At 40.1% G+C, this 21,311-nt stretch overlaps 1 protein-coding gene and 1 long non-coding RNA gene across 3 annotated transcripts in view; one reads left to right on the top strand and one right to left on the bottom strand.

The window, feature by feature from the left end:
- Positions 1-4,600, bottom strand: part of PTPN1 (protein tyrosine phosphatase non-receptor type 1) — a 49,763-nt gene extending 45,163 nt beyond the window's left edge. The window contains exon 1 of the mRNA XM_075517024.1: positions 4,288-4,600. Coding sequence (XP_075373139.1) covers positions 4,288-4,455 — 168 coding nt within the window. The 5' untranslated portion in view covers positions 4,456-4,600. The remainder of the gene's footprint in view (positions 1-4,287) is intronic.
- On the top strand, positions 4,510-18,920 carry LOC142416901 (uncharacterized). 2 transcript variants are annotated; one of them, XR_012777845.1, is made up of 4 exons: positions 4,510-4,809; positions 14,087-14,148; positions 18,420-18,480; positions 18,883-18,920. It is a non-coding gene; the product is annotated as an uncharacterized LOC142416901 (long non-coding RNA). The 2 variants fall into 2 exon arrangements; XR_012777846.1 differs by lacking the exon at positions 4,510-4,809 and adding an exon at positions 11,413-11,540.
- Positions 18,921-21,311: the final 2,391 nt, after the last annotated feature.

The raw sequence follows: 21,311 nt of genomic DNA, 5'->3' as shown, positions 1-21,311 counted from the left end.
GTGGCAAGACATGCATGCAGAGACCTGCATTTTCAAGTAGCAAGAACTGGCAGAGTAAAGCACAAAGATGCATTTATAATAAGTCACGCTCATGCCACAATTCATCTGCTGCAAAGAAGTTTATAAAGTCTTTTAGCAGCAGAGCAAGAGTAACCCAAATGCTTATAGACTGCAGCAACACAAAGTCCAAACTCTCACTGCAGCTTATAAACCAAAAACACTAGTAGAACTTCCTGTTCATTTACTTTAAATACACAACACAACCACACTATTATAAGTCTACAGGGTCAACCATTTCACAGTTACTTTCAAGATTAAAATCTATCTACATATTCTACAAATATTTTTGCAGAGACAGTGAATACAGAAAAACTTCCCATGCCTTTCCTGACAGAGAGAGATCTAAAATGTTCACAACAGCTTTTTATCTTCCTCCCATACTCTGGGTAAAGGTTATTAACTCTCATAATTTGTAGTATTTTAGTTTAGCTTAGAGAGGTTTGGAAAAAAATAGTAACATTCACATCAATATTAGTTTAAAATACCCTTAAAAATTAATAAAGAAACTGAGAACAGATATGTGTCTCTTAGAGGCCTCGAACCAAACTGTAACTACACTTCAGCTTTCCAGAGCACACACAGCAGTATAGTTAGTTCTGTTTTCAGTATACTTACTTCCAAACATATTTGAAATCTACACTATACCCAGTTCTTTCTTATTTTATATTCTACTGGCTATAAAAATTAGAAGAGAGTGCACATTTTAGTTTAGTTTTGCTACCTTCACATGGAAAACTCTATATGAGCTGGCCCCACAGATGTTTCTGTAAAACCAAGTGTCAGCTCTGCCTCCATCCATATTGTATGGGATCCCTAGTTGAATGGTAGATCAGTAAATAATTCAGAGGTATCTTTACTGTTACTGATAAGCACATCAAAGTTAACATCTTTAGCCAACATACTAAAGTCAACACATCTAGTTTATATAAACACAAGAAGCAACTCTACCTGTATTTGAGGGTTGTGTTTTTAAGATAGTATCTCATTCTATTACCACGTGTAAGAACTTAGAAACTAAAATACCTCCTAAAATTCTGAAATACTTCTGCATATAAAATTACTATGAAAATCTGATATTGCACTCACTCTGAGCAAATGAAAATTCAGTGTTCCTTTGATATTCTCTACAAATATCTATTATCTTTTTCTCCCCTGCTCTAACAGCAAGCCTAAACTGTGCTTTTCTTAGCTTTGGGCTATTGCTTTTTTGTTGTGACATCTCCAAAGTGAATGCTTTTCATTCCTATTGATACTTCTAATGATATTTATGCAGGGTGCGTATCATTCACTTACCCTTAAGCATTTGTTTTCTGTTGCATACCTTTACCACAGTATCACATTGCAAAGCTCACATTTAATCTGCTGTCCATTTTCCTTTAACTTACTGTTTTATGAAGAGGACTTCAATTTTAATGGGCATTTCTTTTTCTTAGATCAGGTGTCATTTTATAAGTTATCTTCTAAGTATGTTTCTCTACAATACAAGCAACAGCCAGAACCAGACCAGTCCTTTTTATCTATTAGGTCTCTGAACAACATTTACAGGATCTCATGGCTCATAGTTCTTGTAGCAAGTAAATCCAGATGAAAGTAAGGGACAATACTGGGTATTTAAAAAAAAAACAAACCCCAAAACCGACAAAACCCAACAAAACATGGAGAACTTCATCAGTGTTCAACCTGTTTTGACCAGCTACAGCAGAGAATAGTTCCACTACACACGCAGTGCCCAAGACATGATTGTCACAAAATGACCTACACAAGGTCTTCATTTTGAAATGTTTTTGTCTCCATCCTGTGATTATTTATGCTTAAAAAAACCCAACAAACTCAATTTTATTCTTTCACAACTCTACTATTATCATAGCTGAACATTGCTTCCCCTTGTCCAAAAAAAAGAAGCTTGGAAAATTTTAACCCTTCAAAGTCATGTGGCACCCAGACAAATCCCCTTGTAGCCATCCTTCCAATTAGCTTCACCTCCCTGTAGTATTCATAACTCCTGCCCTAGATGCCGTGCAGTTCTGTATCTCTAGATAATAGATTTAGCCAAGAAACAAGAGGAAGTGACTGTTAATAAATTGCATTATGCTTCACTCAGAATACTGGTGAACACTTTTGGATTTTAGCAGTTACAATCATAACACCTGGATACTAGAAGCCTGTGGTACAATTAACTTGGGGGAAGACTTTTTTCTGCACCAATAACATACATTATTCTACTTACTCCATTCTTCAGGCAAAGATTGGTACTTGCAGGAAAACTGCATTGTTAACGTCACAGCCCAAACATCAAAAGCACAGATTATAGTGAATTATATTGTTCTTCCAGATGTACATGATCTGCCAAGATGTCATTTTCAACAGCTGATATTTAAAAGCAGGATGCGGTTGAGAAACTGAGTTACATGACATACATGTACATACTTACTAGTCAATCTCAAGAAAAAAAAAAAAAAAAAAAACAAAAACAAGCAAAAACCCCACCTCTTGTGCTTGTCAATAGTTGGATGCATATCAAAGAATCACTTTAGTCTTTTTTTTGTTTTTGAGTTGTATTTTAGTCCTGAATCAAACCTCGTGCTGTGCCACAGTCTGAGCAGGCTATTGAGTCACAGCATTCAAAGAAAGTAGGACAAAAATATCACTGAATGCTGATCCCACATTGAAAATATGCTACAGTCCCTCATTCTCCGTATACATTTCAATTCTGTAATTAAATTGTACCCTTAGAAATATACCACCTCCATTACAGACCTATATTAATAATTTCCTGAGCACTAAGCCTGGAACATACCAAATCGTCAAGAACAGTTTAGCAAAAACATAACGTCATATATGCATATGACTTTCAACTGATACAGTTAGCAAGCACCAAAACTCTGCAGGAAATTAAATACTCTAACAAAAAATGGACCTTCTGAAAAGCACGCTCAAAATTTCATGCTTATTCTCTAATTGTCAAACAACTGGAGATGTTCATCCTGCAAGCTACTACTTTTAAACCTTGCCTGCTGTGATTCTGAAACTGGAGTTCATTTATTTCACTTTTATAAAACTCCACTCCTTCTTGTAAATGTCTGTTGCCAGAGAAATTCATAGTGAAAGTGAAGCAAAGCCCAACTTCTATGTTGCAAATTTGAACTTAAAACTCATTAGTTTAGGCAATATACCAGCTTAAACATTCAAATGGATTTTACAGTAATGCTGCCTGATCTGAATGAACACATCTGCCCAACCATTCATGTACTTAATCTTCTCTTAAACTTCTTTTTGGAAAAATGTGCAAAGAACTTTTTAAAGAGAAAAGCCCTAATTTCTGTTGCTTGTATGTGTGAAGCTGGATCCAGTCAGCAAATATTCTTACAAGCATTCACGTTTGCCACACAGGTTTTTAACAATGTCACAAAAAAATTGAATATAGTAAACGAAATAATAAAGAATAGTACCAGACAATTGCACAAGTATTACTAACAAGCTGTTTTCAGGCTCTGCTCTATTATTAAAGTGACTGAAAAGCTAGGTGCATGCAATGCTGCCCATCACTGTTCTTCTGTTAAAAAAAACCCACCACAAATACGATACTTGGATTTACTCCCTTAACGTTAGGAGGGGGCAGTTTTAAAAGGTGACTGAGAATTTATGTCCACGCTTAGCTCCAAGTGGAACCTGAAGCGAGAACACGAGCGTGACTGAGGGATCCCGCAGAGGAAACTCCTTCCCGGCTCGCTCGGCAGAGCGGGGGTGCTGCCCCGCTCCTGCCCGGGCAGACCCGCCGAGGCACGGGAGCGCCCCAGGACGCCTCCGCCCCGCCGCGGAGCGGAGCGGGGTCCCCCGGCAGCCCCCGCCCGCGCGAGCCCTGGGGAGGAAGAGGTGAGGGGCTCTGCTCCACGGGGTAGAGGCGCTCCCTCGGGGGGGCAGAGCGGGGCCTCCCTCTGCCCCCTCAGCGCCGGGCGAAAGGGGAAGGAGGGCAGAGCGCAGCGGCGGGCCAGCCCGCAGCTTGTTGCGGGAGGGAAGCGGGGAAGAGGGAAGGGAAAGCTCCGACCCCGGGAGAGGGGAGGCGCAGGGCAGCGCTCCCCCCGCAGGCCCTCGGCAGCTGGGGCACACACACGCCGCGGGGGTGGGGGGGCAGAACCAGGCGGCAGCAGAGAGAGGGTAAGGGAAGGAGCGCTCCCCCCCTCAGCGCCGGGGCTGGGGGCAGAGCCGGGCCGGGCGGCTGCCCCTCACCTGGTAGATGGCGGCCCAGCTGGCGGCCTGATCGAGCCGGTGGAACTCCTTCTCGATCTCCATGGTGGGGACGCCACGCCAGGCCTGGCCCCCCAGCGCCGCTCCCGCCCGCCGCTCCGGCAGCTCCGGCTCCAGCTGCTCCCGAGGCCGCGGCTGCCTGCTCTGCATGTCACCCCTCCCTTCTCCCCGCCGGAACTACGCAGCCCGCCCCGGCGACGCGACGTCCGGGGCGGTGGGAGCAGGGGCGCGCGGGAGGCGCGCGGCGCCAACGGTCTGTAACGGTCGCTGCGGGCGCGAGCGCCCTGTGGAGGGGCTGTGGCGGCCGCTGCCCGCCCGTCTCAGGCAGGGGAAGCAGCGCCTTCCTCCCCCCGGGGCGCGGGGTGCTGCCATCCCCTCGGCCCCCTGGGGTGACGGTCCGGCAGAGAGCTGCTGTCGGCGGCAAACGGGGCGGGCTCGGGTGCCTCCTCCCCCTCAGCACCCGCGCCGCCACCCCGGCCGTCCCGCCCGGGGCCGCACTGACAGGTAGGGCGGCCCCGGCAGGGCTGAGGGGCCGCAGGTTGGAGGTGGCAGTGGGGAGTCCCGGCTCGTGCTCGGCAACGGGATCTGGCTGGGGAAACAGCAGGCGGAGCCATTGGCTGTAGGTCTGCGGGCCCCAGGCTGTCGTCTTCTGGTTTCTGAGCCGCGAGGGAGTGCTTGAATCATGTTTTCAAGCTCTTCGTCTGCGGCAAGAAGGTCAGAAATTTTTAAAAATTCTCAGGCGGCCATCTGATCGCAGAGGAAGGGCTGTAAGGCAAACGGCGGTCTGGCAGCAGGTGCCTGATCTGGCAGTGCAGGGTACTTGGATGTATGTGCATTTGCTCACTTCAGAGATGGGCAAGACAACTGTATTCTCTCTCACTGTAGTCAGGAGATGGAGAGTTTATTTTTCGTTCTTACACAGTCTGCAGAATGAAATGTATTTCTGTCAGTTGTCCCATACACTTTGATTTAAAGGAAAGTGTGATGTGACTAGCTCCGAATGGAGTTTGATCATCTGTCCTCGGCTCTTGGATTACTACTCTGACATGGCCATTACTGTCAAGGTGCTATAGTCCTACCCCAGGAGGTAAACATTTATCATTCTGTCCCACCCTTTTCATAAGGCAATGCCAAATGAAGTTTTAGCATACATATTTCATATTAGAGAGCCAACGTCTTTCTTCCTGAGCTTCAAGAACAGATGTTCCAAACATACAGACGTAGTTATCCCATGTATAATGCTAGACCACACTTCGTTTCCAAAGCAAGTCATTTTACTCCTCATGTCAGCCAGCTTCTGCTTGTTAGATTAATGTTTCTCGGCCTTTTAGAGCACGCTGCTACTGAGGGCTGGTGCAGGCTTGGCGTACCTGGTATCTCTGCAGCACAAATGCTGACACAAAATAAGGTTGTGAGAGTGGGTTTGTAGGATCAACATTTTTCATGAGTGAATTCAATTATAAATACCCTAAGCACAGCATGGATTGAAGGCAGTGAGAGTTGTAGAGTTCTCAACAGGCAAGATGTATCAATGTCACGGAAGACAGAAGTATTTCATAGCTTAGCTGCAGCCCTTGCACCACTTAGCTGTTCCTGCTAGAGGAAGCTTTTCCATTGCTTTTCCTAATCATTCTACCGTGCAGTCTTTGGAAGAGGCTCCCTTTCCGTGTTCAGCCCCAGAATGCCACCCTGTTCAAGACTCGCTTATTAAGCTACTTAAGTGCAAATGGATGCTCTCTGAGAAGAGAGGACTAGTCAGAGATGTGAGCTGAGGGCCTCAGAATTTTGGGGGAGGGATAATAGTAACACCCACAGTAAAGGCAAGCTGTCGAAAGTGTCTTAATAGGATACACAACTTAACCTAGGTAAACAATGAAACATTATTCTCTAGTCAGCTGCTGCATGTAGCATAGAGGCATTAGCAGATGGTATTAAAAAGATTTTTTGCCTTTCTTACTGTATGGGCTTTCTCTTGACCTGATTTTTGGAACTAGGCAGATGCAGTATTAGTCCCATGGATGAAAGGGTTTCTACCTATTGAGACCTGCTTCCGTATTTCTAAAAGCAATGGATGAGGGACTGCATCTTCTCTACCAGTCTGGCTGCTCTGAGGTGGTATCCTTATCTTGTGTCCAGGTGGTGAATTTTTAACCTACTGGACCTGGGGACATAAAGACAAATTTAACGACTTCGCTGCTTTCCCCTTTCCCTGTTATTTCAGTATCACGAATTATAAACGTATGTGGGGAGTCTTACTGTGTTTCAGTGATTCCATACTGAGAGATGAGTCTTTATAATGTCACCAAAGAGCAGTTCCTGTGGACGGCCATTATTCATGCAGGCATAAACCTGATCCTACCTACAAGAGGTCAAAGCTTGTGATGCTACAGCTAAATGCAACTGAATTACAGCAGTGCATTATAAAGGAAGATAGCATACACTCTTTTATGCTTATGTCACCTGAATGGGCATAATAAATAAAATCAGCACAAGTTCTTCAGTCAATGATTCATCAGCAATATATTCTGCTAAGTGTGTAGTGTTGTCACAGAAATAATTGCCTTGAATGACAAAAACTCTTATATTGCCCTGAACAAATTGATATTCAGCTGAAGATTTCACAGCATAACCCAGAAAAGAAGAGATTATAAAAATTGCCAGTGTAACTTACAGTTCTTCATAAATCTCTGTCTATCACAGTTGCGATATGTGTGGATTTTAAAATGTGTCGGTCTGGTTCAAGAATGATTTTATTAAACAACTGGAAATTTTGGAGGGGATAGACTACGTTATAAATATTTGCTTTTACCTATATATGCCTATATAAAAGACGTAAGAAACAATTTGAAGGAGTGATACACATTGTGACTCCTACTTCAGAAAAGCACAGCTAATTGGTGCATATGCTATTGAATTCTTTTGGCTTTGTTTTTACATACAATTTCAGCAATAGTACATGCAGCAACATCCATAGCTAAAAAACTGAGACCCTTATAATATGCAGTTACATACTAGTTTATGACAAATAATAAGCTTCATCTCTTTGGCACCTTGTGGTGCTCCAGCAATGTAAAGGACACATAGGCCCCTTTATGGAACCATCAAGTGCATTCCGAAGGTGAGAATTCTGGAATTCCTTGTGCTGAGAGGGAGAGAGCACCCCACCTTTTTCTTTGTAACAGTTGTAGGGGTTTGTAGTAATTTTTATTCATCCTGTAATATACACTAGGCTCTAGCTACCAACAACACAATGTGAAACAGCCTGGCCTTGAGTTTAAAAATGAACATTAGCAGAACAATGCAACTAACTCTGGATTTTTAATTCATTTGAAACTCATAAAATGACTTATTCAGTCTAATCATGTTAAAGTATTTAATTTGCCTTTCTGCTAACAATATTCAGCATTTTGAGATGACCTAGTTTAAAAAGCCAATGTCATAAATCTCCATTAAAGTGTCTGCAAATATGATACATGTTGTTCCTTCACTGTTTGATTTTTGAATGCAACTTCATAGTTTCTAGCAGGCTGCATCTCCAGTGTACAACTGGGAAGTTTGTCATTCACATTCAACACACTCAATGCTATTATTGCACTTTACATATTTGTATCTCTATTTTGCAGAAATGTAATCTTGTGTGAAGCAGATCTCAGACTTGGATCCTCTGTGTGTCCTTTTGGTGTTACATCTTAGCCATTCCTTGTTCTGATTTTCTCTTTTGTTGTAGTTAAACATTCAGGATTGTTACTGTGGAAAGTTCACTTCTGTCTTGATTTTCCTCTCACTAATATTACATCACACAAGGCTCTTAATGATTCATGCGTTATACCTTGGTTATTTTGAAGTACCTGTAAGTTCATGAGCAAAATCCAGTGCAATTGGACATTGTCATATGGCGTAAATAGACTTTTGCTTCTGATTTTGTTCTGATGTTAGCATCAGTTTTAACGTGATAAAATTATTCTTGATTTATATTATTGTATGCAAGATCAGGATCAAGCCTGGTATATTCTAATTTGGTATGATTTCTTTGGCAAAAATGTACATTAGCTTGTAATTTTTTAATACTAAGGTTACATACACAAATTAATATTCAGGCTCACCTAACTTTAAAGCTCATTGAAGAGGTAAGCGGTTAAGAGTGGGACTTACAAAAGACAGCAAGCTAGCGGAGACTCAGGATGAGAGACTACAATAGGAAGTAGCAGAAATAGGGAACTATTAAATATTTTAGTTCATATACTTCTGAGAGGCTTAGGCTTCTAAGTCAAGGATTCAGGGAAGTATGTACCTCCGAATTCACAGATCTGAACCACCTTTGGGAGTGAGATGCACAAGCCAGGTCACTTTTTTAATAGAGAGAAAATGTTATAAGGAACATGGGTTAACGACAAAATTACTATAGCCCAATTCTTAGGGAACTCATCAGAAAGGACAGTCAGATTCTAGTCCTGCTGGTGGTGAATGTCTGTGCAAAAGATCTGTGAAAGATCTCCACACAAGCCTCCGTGACCTCGTGGTTAGGGCACTGCTGAGATGTGAAAGATGTGTTTCCCTCAGGCAGAGCCAAGAGTTGAACACAGGTCTGCCACATCCCGGTGTAGTAAGAGATCTAACCACTGAGGTATTAGTTGAAAGGTGATCCCATCCACAGCTCCTTTCTTTGTTTTCAGAATGTGGTCTGCTGGTGCTTTGAGTATGTCTTCGGGACCAGGTTTCTCCAGGAATGTAAGTGCGGAGAACCTATTTGTGAGCTGGGGGCTTAGACTAAAGAGAAATGCTGATTTATGCAATTGTGTCAAAACTGAGGGGATTTTGTGCATGCTAAGAGTTCAGGTAGAGAATTTTAGACTCAAAGGTTTAGGCTGGTGACCTAAGAGACCTTGTAATCTAGCAAAGGATTCATATTGTACTAGGCACTGCACAGGGACACTGTGCTAGGATGCCAGTGTCAGAAACCATTCACAATTTATCAGAGAAGACGCAATGAAATGACTTGGCTATTGTGACTGGGACAGTGGTAGAATCAGAGTGTCGAGCTTCAGTGGCTTGTAACCCTGGGGCTTGTAACCCTTGTATCTGGCTTTCCTAATGCCTGTCTCTTTATACCAAGATAAAAGAACAAGGATTTGCTGGGAAGAGGATACTAAAATAAACTCTTACCAAAAATCTCACCACAGAGAAGGCCAAAAGAAAAGTTGAATTAATCAATGAATCTCAGTTAAAAAAAAAAAAAGGCTCAAAAGTGTTTGCATAGTGGGTTGGTACTAAATTCCTAGAAAACTATACAGGGTAGGATGGTGGGAAGAAATATTCCAGTGTTTCTTCTGGAATTCCTGCTGGTGTCCTTATCTTGCAGTACTATGTAAGTGCCCAAAAAGAAAAGGATGGAGGATCCTAAAATTCTCTGGCTCAATGGACAGTGAAGCTCCCTGTGATGTGGAAGTCATATAGGAACTAGTTAGAATTTTGCTCTTTCTGAAAGACCAGGAAGCAGGATAAGTATCTGTTTCTGCAGTGACTAATACCTTTTGCATTTAGAAGCAAAGATGCTTCAAGTTGTTTCCTAACAGCTCCTTCAGATCAAGGGATGAGAATGTGAGTATAAAAGGTTTTAATGGATATATGTCTAGTGAGAGATCTAGTTGTATATAGCCACCTTGGATCTGCAGTGCTCCAGAAAAATGATTCCTGATCTTGGCTTCTTTCTGTGTTCATTCATAGTTAGAGAAAGAGACATAAAAATATTCACACACGAGTGTGTTAAACTATAGGGAAGAAAGATTTCTTTATTATGGCTTAATATTGAATCTGTTGGGGAGAATGACATCTTTTTAATGAGGACAGTTTCTTTCCGAAACATGTTGGGAGAGGTGGCATCACTTCACTACAGAGTAATCCCTCCTGTGAGTTCTAATCTATGTGAAGTACGTGGTCCACTTGACCTTGTCTCCTAATGAGAACAGGTGATACCCTAGAGGCCGGACTTTGTGCTAAAGAGGAGATAAACTGAGGATAGAGGGAGTACAAGAGTGTGAGAAACAAAACTGCAGTTTGTCAGTGCAACAGAAAATTTCATCTGATATACAGATATTGAAAATTCTTGCTCCAAAGTACTTCAGGACTGAGATTATGAGAGATGGCCTTCAATCCTAAATGCTACAGAATCACTGAAGTTCTGCTGCAATGAAGCATCTTAGGCGACGGATGCAGTGCAATGCAAAACAAAGTTCTTGGTGGAAGGAGAAGAGTGCGGCAATGGAGAAGAATGGCGGATGGGTTCACGCACTTCAGATACCCAGTCCTACAGAGAGAATCAGCATCTTCATGGGTGGCTGGGAAAGGGGGCCAACGTGGAAGTGGCCTGGTTTGCTAGACCCGTTGTTGACTAATCGGCTAGAGAGCAGTAGCAGCTATCAGGGGTTGGTTTGACTTTAGCTGGTGTGTAGAGGCAGCCTCATGGGGAGCCTGACCGGAACTGGACGGTTTTACACCATGGTTGGGACCAACCTGATACAGGAATTCAGCTGGATCAGGAACAAAAGAAGCTGCAGAGTGGAAAATGAGGATAGATAATAGTGCTGAAAAGGAGATGCAAATAGATAAAAAATATTTCTGATGGCACATTAAAGATCAAAACTGGATTTAAAAGCAATGCCGATTTTGTAAGGAGCTAGAGTCACGTTCTCACAGTGTGGGTTAGGGAAGTGACGTCACGCTTGTGTTAACGTTTAGGATGGCGCCATCTACCACTGAAGTGCTTTACCTGCCGCGTCTCGCACCTGCGTTTTCAGAGCTGAGAAAGGTCACTGTGTTGTATCTCGTATGCCACATATTTGTGCTAAATTTGTCATCGGGGTGTCTGTATGTTGTAACCGTGGGTCAGCCTCATCTTGAGTTTCGAAGTGATAACTTCATCATGTCATAACATGATTCACACGTTGACATGGAGCTCAGTAGCCGCTCACCTCAGCCTAACTCATTGCATGACTCTGACCTCTTCTCAAACCTTAGTAATTTAACTGGGCCCCAAAATGATCTCTAATAAAGAGGCTATTGAGAGAGAAAATTACCTGTAGCAACAAGAAATGTATGCACCATTAAAAGTAGCCGCTTGGTGTCACTCTTTTCCATAGTTAATACCGTGTGAAGTTAAGACATAAATTGTTCACTCCGTCAGCGTCTCCTTTTGGAAGCATTACTGTACACAACTGGGTAGGAGCAGAGCTGCTCATGTAATCAAACAAATGTCTTCCTCTTTGAAATGAACTGTTTTCTGTAATGATAATTATATCAATATCCTGTATTACTCATTGCAGTGCCTCTGATTTTCCAAGGATGAGGCTGAAAGTTAGAATCTGAGTACATGTGGCATCTAAACTGTGGGCCGATGTACTTGCGGAAGGCTGCAGCAGTGCTGCATGTCATAACTACTCATTTCTCGGCTCCAAAACAAGTACTAGAGCAATTGCTGTCTTCTGTATGGAAACTATGACCATCATTTTTCATTTTATGAAAAGTACAAAATTTAGCACAAAATTATTGTTGCAGCAGTGCTATAGGGTCTCATGCATAGATGGTCTCATGCATAGACTGTCCCTTTCTAAATTAGGGTCTGCATGAAAGCAGGATGAAAAGACCATCCTTGACCCATTTAATCAAGTAATAATTAAAGTTCTGTTTTATTTTCCTTCAGTATAGGGCCTTAAAGCTGTTAGTGTATTTTTGAAAACTTTGCTGTAAGTGTTGATGGAGGTTTATAAAGAGTTGAGTCATTTAACTTTTTACACTGTTCCTTTCCATTCCTCATTGTGAAGATGCACTTTTCCACTGGCAAAATATTTCAGTCTAAAATGCTTCTGCAGGGAAAATTGACCCTTGCATAGTTTGGCTTGTTTTGAAAGATTTTTTTCAGTGACTTCTGAAATATTTCTTTCTTGATAGGAAGCAGTACAAATTTTTTTAAAAAAATCTTACACCACAATCTAGTGATGATTGGGATAGAATAGAATAGGAATGTCTGGATTGGAATTTTTATGAGAAGGTCTGTTTTCATGACATTTCCAGTCCTGGCTTGCAACGTAAAGAGGGTAAATTAATCTCTGGAGTTATAATTTTAGTTGAAGCCAAAGGGGGCAATACCTGTTTACCCTAATGCTGAATCGGACTCAGCAGGCTCCACGCTTTTGGATGCCTGTCCCAGTAGAATCGAAGGTCTTAAATATATTCCATTCAAGAATATGGGCTGAAAAAGGGCCACTTGGATCATAGAGACATGTGCCCTACAAATGTGTGCAACCATTTAATAGATATTTAGTCCTCAAATTGCACTCTCCACACAGATCCAGAGCAGCAAAACATTTCCTAACAGCCTATATGAAATTTACGATCTACCTTACAAAATACTAAAAGTTGCAAAATCTGCAAAGCATTGCAGGAAAAAAACAGAAGAGATTAAAAGCATTACTTGTGACTTAGATCCTTATAATGATGGAGGATTAGTAACTGAAAATGTTCTGTGATCTCAGGACACAATCCTTCTTGCACTTTAGAGAGGAAGGCAGTCCCTCCCCAAAATAATTCCAACCTGTCTAACCTGAGGCACATTGCTTTTTCATCCCAATATGCTCTGATTCAGAGTTTTTAGTTGGTAAATTGTCCATTAGAACCTGGCACTTGAAAAGAAAATGAGAATCCATAAGAAAGGGTTGGATCTTGTTACTTATTCCACTTCATAAAAAAGGAAGGCGCTTGTCCAAACTCAAACATACATTTCATATCCTCTCTTCATCCTCCATAGTTCAAAGCAACTCATGAAGAAAGTTGCAAATAGGCAAAATCTGTTCTATGCAGTGGCAAGATAGGGGTCTCTTCATGACATAGTTGCTATGGTAGCCATCAGGCTTATTCTTTAGCTATTAGGAAACAGAAGTCCTCCTCTGGGATTGGGTAACCAGAACACTGTCAGCAGGAGCGGGATACCAAAAACTGCTTACTGCCTCTGTTAAAAGAGTGTAAGAATAACTTTTTTTTTGCAAAGTACATCAATTTATACTAAACTAGCCTTAAGAAATAATCTGTCGGAATTCTGTGTGAAAAGGAAAGAAGGGATATCTACCTATTATCTGTACATTGAAGTTTCAGCCATCAGTGATGGTGTGACAAAATGTGCCTATGGGGGAAGCGTACAACATATGTGCATGCATGTGCACCTTTTGCTGCTTCTGATATTTTTCAGCCTTCATGAGTTTTGCAGAATGTGTTTAAGGTTAATGTCATGCTGTGGCAGAAGCAGCTAGAGGTAGAAATTTGTAAGGAAGTCATAGCTTCTAAAGACCATCTTACCATTGGATGGCACTATAGTCCTTACTGTGCATAGTAATCACAGCTCTGAATAATTTTACTTATAAGAATTTTAGGTCAAGCAGCAACAAATAGGAAATAGTTACTGGAAAGACTTTTTAATGGCTAACATGATGTTAATAAAATAAAATTACACTTGAAGAGCTGGCTTTAGTTTCACAGCATTAGATTTTAGAAAGCCTATGTTGAAATGTTGCCAGGTTGCTTAGTTTTCTAAATAAAGATTTCAAAATGCAGTTGATTCTGTCATTTGGGACTCAGGTACTGTGTGCTCTCTAAAAGTTGTTATGGGTATGTTTTATGATTATAGGATATTTTACCCCAAGGCTTTCACTCATTGTTTTATGCTTTATGCAATGTTTTATATTAATGAGTGTTTTCAGCAACCCTTTCTTTAAATAATCCTTTTTCCTTACAGCGGATATGGCATACCTGAGTTTGGAATCGCCTTCACCTGTGTATCCTAGGGCTACAGAATGGGTGAGTGTTTAAGTCTGCAGACCTGTAGTCTTGCAAGCATAAATATTTTTCAACTCAAGTTGAAGACACAAGTGTTCAAGGGAATGTCTGCAGTTCATTCAAAGTTGTGGCTGCTGTTTTTACATATGCAAGGAAGCATTAGCTTAAATTTGAGTTATGGATACACTGTTAGTTTAATATTGAGACAGTTATGTCATTGGTATCACTATGACCATAGCATGGCGCATTCAATGCAAGCAAGCCAGTTGCAAATTTACCTGAGTTTCCTGTAGGGTTTTGCAGTCTGCTCTGAGTTCCTTGCTGCCATTACACTTAGTTTGAAGCTAAGTGAATTATATACATGAACTGCTGACTAGACTTGAGGCTGTGTATCCAAAGGCAAGGTGTTTGGCAGCAGTATTGACCTAGCCTCACCTCCTTTGCCACCTGCTGCTGGTTTCTGTGGTATACCACCCCTTCAATTGTGCCAGCCCAACTATTTATGCAGCTGCATTTGGAAATGGAGCTGGGAACATATCTACTTAAAAAAAAAAATACTAGGTTTTCTTCTGGGTTAGTTTTAAGCAAGATCAGGTCTCCAGTGTAGTGAACCACATGGCTACACAAACAATTTTTCTAGAACATCAGAATACATTGATGCTGGGGCAGGAAGATTACAAAGGACAAATATCAATACCATAAGCCAGTATTGCCACTAAAGACTTCATCTTGAGACACCACAGCTAAATCTAGGATATCAGTGGTTCACAGTAAACTGTGTTTTAAATTAAGATAAGGTCATATTTTAAATGATTCTGTTTGGAGCTACTTCCATATGCCATCTTCTGGTGGCACACAGACTTAGTACGGGCCCTGACGAGTACAGATAGAGTTCTGAGCACAGCTCAATGTTGAGCTTAATATTTATGACAAAAAAACCACCCATAAGTAAGATCACTGTAGTGGCAGAAAATGCCTTATGTGGAAAGAGTCCCCTGAAATTCTTTTTACCTAGGAGTAGAATGAGAGCCTTTTAGTTTCAGGTAGGCCTCTAAGTGGAAAAAATAGTGATAAGAAAATAAGTGTCCGTTTAAACCAGTATTTCATTGAAACAAGTGTGACTATTTTCGTATTGTCCTCTAAAGACCAGTTATTTCTGGAGGCGTATCTTATTTCTTTTGCAGTGCATGAGTTTTATCACTCTTAATTTATTTCCCATAAAGGAGGAGGAGCTTACATCAACTCCTTTTTGCTTAGTCCAAGAAGGGCTCAATAAAACTGCTTGAGAAACTAACACCACATTTGGGATGACAGTAGGTAGATTTACACATTGTATTTCCCCAGCACTGTATATAAACAAGTATCTTCCAGCTGAAATACTTTTTCCAAGTCAGATAGAGTAAAAATTTCAAATCTGGCCTAGCTTGATAAGCAGACAAGCCAGAAAAAATACTGCTGCAGGGGAAAGAAACCTCAGTGAATAGTTGGCCTTAGTGACTACCTGCCAGGAGAAAAGGGACCTATGAAACTTTCTTCTAATGTATTATCTGAATCTTATCTGCTCAAACACTTCAGAGTTCAGGAAGAGCAGCCAAAGTCAATTTTTGCTTAGAGTGTTTAAAACCAAAAATAAACAGAAGGGAGAAGTTGTGCGTGTGCAGGAGGAGGTGTTGGGGTGGAGAATGAACAGGGTGGTGGGATTGGGGAGGGAATGTTTTAACCCACATTGCTCTTCTGAAATCCTTTTGGAAGTATACACTGTTTTCTCAAATGACAATGAAACTGCACAATATATAATTGTGGTGGTGGAGAGCTGCTGGCGTGTATCCAGGGGCCAGTATTCTATCTGACCTCAACAGGTAGATGAAACAATAGTTAGTATAAATTAGAGAACAGCTTTGTCGTTACTGTATGCTGGTTATCTGATTCTACAAAGCCTAAAAAATGCCTTCTGAAATGTATAAAACAGAAACAGAATTTTCAGGTCTTTGTCTGTTAATATTTTAAAATATTAAAAAAAAGGGAAAAAAAAAGAAAAAAAGAAAAGCTTTGCTGACTGTGCAGTACTCCAAAGTGCCTGAAATCCTGTGAACCTTTGCAGTGTGCACTGTTATGCTGGTCCAGACACAAGAAAATCCTTAGTATTTCAGGAATATTTTGTGAACTTCCTCTCTGTCTTGCCGTCTGAGAAGAGGTACCTTGATGTTGCTTTCATCCAGATCTGCCTGATGATTGAGAGATTAGTTATTTGCTCTGTGCCTCCACCCTCCCCACCTGAATCAGGTATTCTCAGCCCAACCATCAAGCTAACTTAACCCTGTATTTAAATGGAAAGGGTAGTATTTAATCTGTAAAATTCTCCTTCAGTTTATTAACACCTTATTTATTGAATGTAATGGCTTATAAAAGCTACAAGGACTAATGCTCTTGGAATAGCTTGCTGTTTAGCAACCAATCACCACCATTTTTCAGAGTTGCTCATTTCCAAAGGAAGCTCCAAGAATGATTGTGCCTTGAGATGTAATTCCTCCCAACTCTGTAATATCGGTACAGAGTATAAATTGTTTGGCATCATCTTTTATGATGCAGCCCTGTCCTTTTTGTTATGTGTAATCTGCTCTGTGATAAGAAAAAAGGGCAAGGTGCAAGTCCCTGCTTTATTGCTTCTTCCCTGTTGTGTGAATTGTATAGGGTAGCATAGAGAAATGCATTTTCTTGAACAAGTTTTCCATGGATTGAGCAGGGATTCAAGAAGGAATTCTAATCTGGTATTTGAATTTTATTTCAAGTATATAAAAGAGAGAAATTGAAGCACTGTTACAAAATTAAAACATTGCTATTAATTCTGCCTATGGTCTGTCTAGCAGCAGACAGATCCACTTCTGTTCTTATTTAGGAGTGTAAATAATCCATATGTCATTTTTATTGCAGAATTATGACAGTGTCTTGCCCACATTGTGCTTCTTCATGTATCCTATGAAAACTAGGGTTGGGGCAAAACTTGCAGCTTGTGAATTTTCCAATATATTCTATACAAACTGACTAGCCACAATTTGGCTTTATATTTCATGAAAGAGGAATAGTATTAAAGCTTGGTTGGAACAGATCTTGAGAGGTAAAAGTAGGGATCAGCTACAGGGATGTTTCTGCTAAATGTTTGTCTATGAGATTCTCAAGCTGAGCTCTACAGAATATATTGGACGTGGAAGGGAGGATGATATATTGCCAGAGTTGCTGGGAACAGAGTGCAGGATGTATCAAGGAGTTTCAGATAAAGGTAGGGCTAATCAATGAATTTCCACTCTTGCCTCTCATCACCTTCTCCCAGACACGTCTTCCATTCTCAGCTCAGCACCTTACAGCATTGATCTTCCATGATAATATCTATGGGGGTATCCCTTTCTCCCCATTAATTTGAGCACCACTGAGAAATGAGTTGGGGAGAAGAATACTAAGGGCACAAAATGTGTTGGAGCAGGGAGTTAAAGCATTCAGATGAACCTAAATTGAGCTAAATGGATGAAGATCCTCTAATATTCTCAGACATTCTATTCCAGTGCTTCAGGAGCTTCATTATTAGATATTTTCTCCTAGTGACAAACCTATGTCTTCGTTTCTAGTTCTGCTTGTAGCTCTATTTTTGAAGAAGACATCTTCAAATGAGGTTTTTTCCAATGCTAAAATGAGTGGAAGGATTAGCCTGTATATCTTGAAGGATTATGTATTTTTATATACCAGTAATGATAAGTGATATTCCAAAATTATTTTCATATGCTGTTTTTAAATTTTAAACATTTTGGAGCAGATACTTTGGGCATCCAAATATGTATGTAAAATGTCCATGAGATTGGTTTGCAAACACATTAGGAAGCTGAATGTTACTGTATTATCTGTCATGTGCACAGATGGACATTAGTAAGTACCTGCAGTAGATGTGGAATGTGAGCACAGTTATGCCAGCTGCTTGTGTAGTCAGAATAATGAAAGAACAGTTTTATATGCATTTTGAACTTATATTTGTGTGTTTAGCTTCTTTATTCTCTGTCTGCAGCATAAGGCAGTGAGCATACCACATATGAATCATTTTGAGTGCTCTTGCTAAAGGATAAATCACAAGCTCTCCTTATTTGTAAAGAAAGCCCTTCCAGCAGGCATGAATCTCTCTTTTGTAACTGATAAAATAGGAGGAAATTTAACCAAACCAATTTATTCTGGTTCCTATGAAAAATATTGTCTGTGAAAACATAAAAGCACTTACAAAATGTCAACACTTCATTCCTATCTGCATGTAGATCAATATGGATGGGTCACAGTAACCTCTCAGGGAGCAGGTCTGCATGACAACCAAAACTAGTAAGTATCTAAGGTTCTTAAAAAAACACAAACCGTCTTTATCCATGGAGTATCTGCTTCCAACAGGATAATTTATATCAGATAGGTCTGAATGATCTTGTATTAAGATGCCTTCTTTTAACTTTGCATTGTAGCAGAAGTAAAACTTTCATCAATATAGACAGATATTTAATCTAGAAGTATATATTCTGCATTGCTTGTTGTTTCACTTTCCTTCTTTGTCAAATGACTATCTTACTATGACACTTTTAAACATTTTTAACAGGCACAAATGTGGGAAAAGTTCTCAAATTGCATGTGTAATTACCACGACTATATGCAGTAAGCTGTGCAGATCTCTAGCTTGGGATAACATTTTCAAAAGGTATTAACTGAGATGTTTAAAATACGTTTCTGTACCAGGTGGTGGTATGAATGGTAGAGATGCCAGACTGGCACAGGAACATGGTGCAGCATACTCCTGCAGGTACATTATTTGGCAGCTCTAAATAATATAACTTAGGCGTAGCAAAACTCCAGTAAGCCCTGCCTTCCTGCCCCATTTCTGATTGCATCACATCTCTGCCATGATTCAGCAATACCGTTTCTGGTTGGGGTGCTAGTGCTCTGTCACAAGTGCATAGTCTTAGAAGTGTATGTACCCTTTGTGTGAGGTGAACATACCAGAAATTTGTTTGGAAATTAAAGATTCAGGCTCCTAAGTATTGTAAATGCTTTTGGAAATCATGGGATAACTGTGTAGAATATCTTTGCAGGTCTTGTGTGGTGTACTGAAAGTCTGAATCCATCTGGGAACTAAATGATAAAAAAGTTGAAAAGACCTTAAAATATTGTCTGGTCTTAATGTCTTGGAAAGAATTCTTGTTACCTGGATGCATAGTCCAGTAATATTGATCAGATTCCACGTGCCCTGTGATTTGTGTTTAGCACCCTTGTAGTTTAATCAGGAGACAGGAAAAGGTTGATGTACTGAAGATAGTTTTGATTTTAAAATCTGAAATTAAATAGCCAAATCAGAAGAAATATGAATACTTGGATTTAGGTTTAGCTCCACCTCTTTGGCATGTTAATTGAAAACTTAAATATGAAGAAGTCAAATATGAAGTACATTGCAAAGACTTGGGTTTTCTGTTTTTAAGTTGTTTCCTTCTGAAAGCTTTTCATTTTCTACTAATTTCAATTTCATATGCAAGACCAGACTCAGCAAAATATTTGACCATATGATATATACTCAGACTTAAGAATGTGCCTAACAGGTTTGCAAAATTAGTCAAAATTCTGAAAATTAATTTGTCTATTTAAAATGTAATATGGAACACATACCCTATTTTTTTCCTCATCTGCCATGTTATTCTATTACATATTAAGATACTGTACTGTGCTGTTAAACATCACAGCTAAATATAGTATTCAGTAAATAAGAAAAAAGATGGAAAGATTAATCTGTTCTTCTCCACCCAAAGGATCAAGCAGTTAAAACTATAATCAGATTCCTCTGAGTCTGATCTTTTACTGATGATGAGCACTAGCTCAGTAAAACTCAGAAGTACATGGGAAAAAATCTGGCACAAATATAAATCTGAATCGTTGTAAACAGTTCTTGTAAATATTTCTCATCCAACAAAACTCAAATTCCTAAATGTTTGATAATGAATCTTTATTGCAGCTCTCTGTAGCATCTCTTTTTAGTTCAGGTGCTATAAGGGCACAAAGTACAATGTCACAGTTAAGATGTAGCCATATCACCCAGAGCAGTCAAGAATCACTGTGTCTCATAAATTGTTGTCTGTGTGCTGAGCTGTAGTCACTGACCATGGAAGTAATTTTTAGCCTGTGCCAATTCTGTAGTAAAATGTGTTAGATTAAATCACTGTGAAGGTTAAAGGTAGAGCCTAGTATTAAATTTTGGAGGTCTAGGGTCTAGTCCTATTTAGTTATCAATTGCATTCTTGTAGATTGGAGTAGACCTTTAATAGGAAACTAAATGGCAGGACCCTTTAAGGAGCTTATAAAAGACAATGCATAGTGGCAGTCCAGATGCACTTCTGAATGACTTATGGTTACTTAAATGATGGGAGGTAGTAGTCATTTGCATGCAGCTACAAGGTTTATTTTATTTGCATTATTTGCAGGACTCTTAACAACTGAGACAGGAACTCCACAGGAGCACAGGTTATTATCCCTTTGAAATTTGAAATGCACATTAGACATCCCAGGATTAACCAAAACTATGATAGTTTTAAAGCCTTAGTTTCTGGTATGTGTTTACAGACATCATTTTTGCTACCTGCCATCTGGAAATCTCTGGTATTATTGCAGAGCTATGAGTGTCTGGTTTACATTTTGTGGGGTTTGTACATAGTATAGTATGTTTTGCAAGATGTTTGCTGGATCAATTCCAATTCTTTCTCCAAAGCTTTATGCATAGGGAGGTTTCTGGGAAAACTGGTGTTGATCCTCTTGGTAATGGGGACAGAGATGCAAACTCTCACCTCTATAATAGATATCACATGGGCTGCCTTCTAATGCTTAATATAGAAAGCAGTTGCCACTGAGGCCTGTCCTGTGCTGAGTAATAATCAATAAATCATATGTTGGTGGTGGTCGTTCATGTTAGATCTTATTTAAAGACTTCGATATCTTAAACTGCTATGCAGTATTTGCTTGTTTTCTTGTTGCGTATTCCATACTAACAGCTGTATTGTTGTGATTTACAAAAATAATGGTTCACATCTGACAGGATAGAAAAAAAGGAATTCATTGTTCCTTTTTCTCACTGGATTTTTATGCTTATATAACTGAATCAACTCCAATACTGTTACTCCTGGTTT

This window comes from Mycteria americana, chromosome 14, assembly GCF_035582795.1.
Source record: "Mycteria americana isolate JAX WOST 10 ecotype Jacksonville Zoo and Gardens chromosome 14, USCA_MyAme_1.0, whole genome shotgun sequence".
NCBI lineage: Eukaryota > Metazoa > Chordata > Aves > Ciconiiformes > Ciconiidae > Mycteria > Mycteria americana.
The sequence above is the reverse complement of the archived record's forward strand: the minus strand, read 5'-3'. Positions and strand labels throughout refer to the sequence as shown.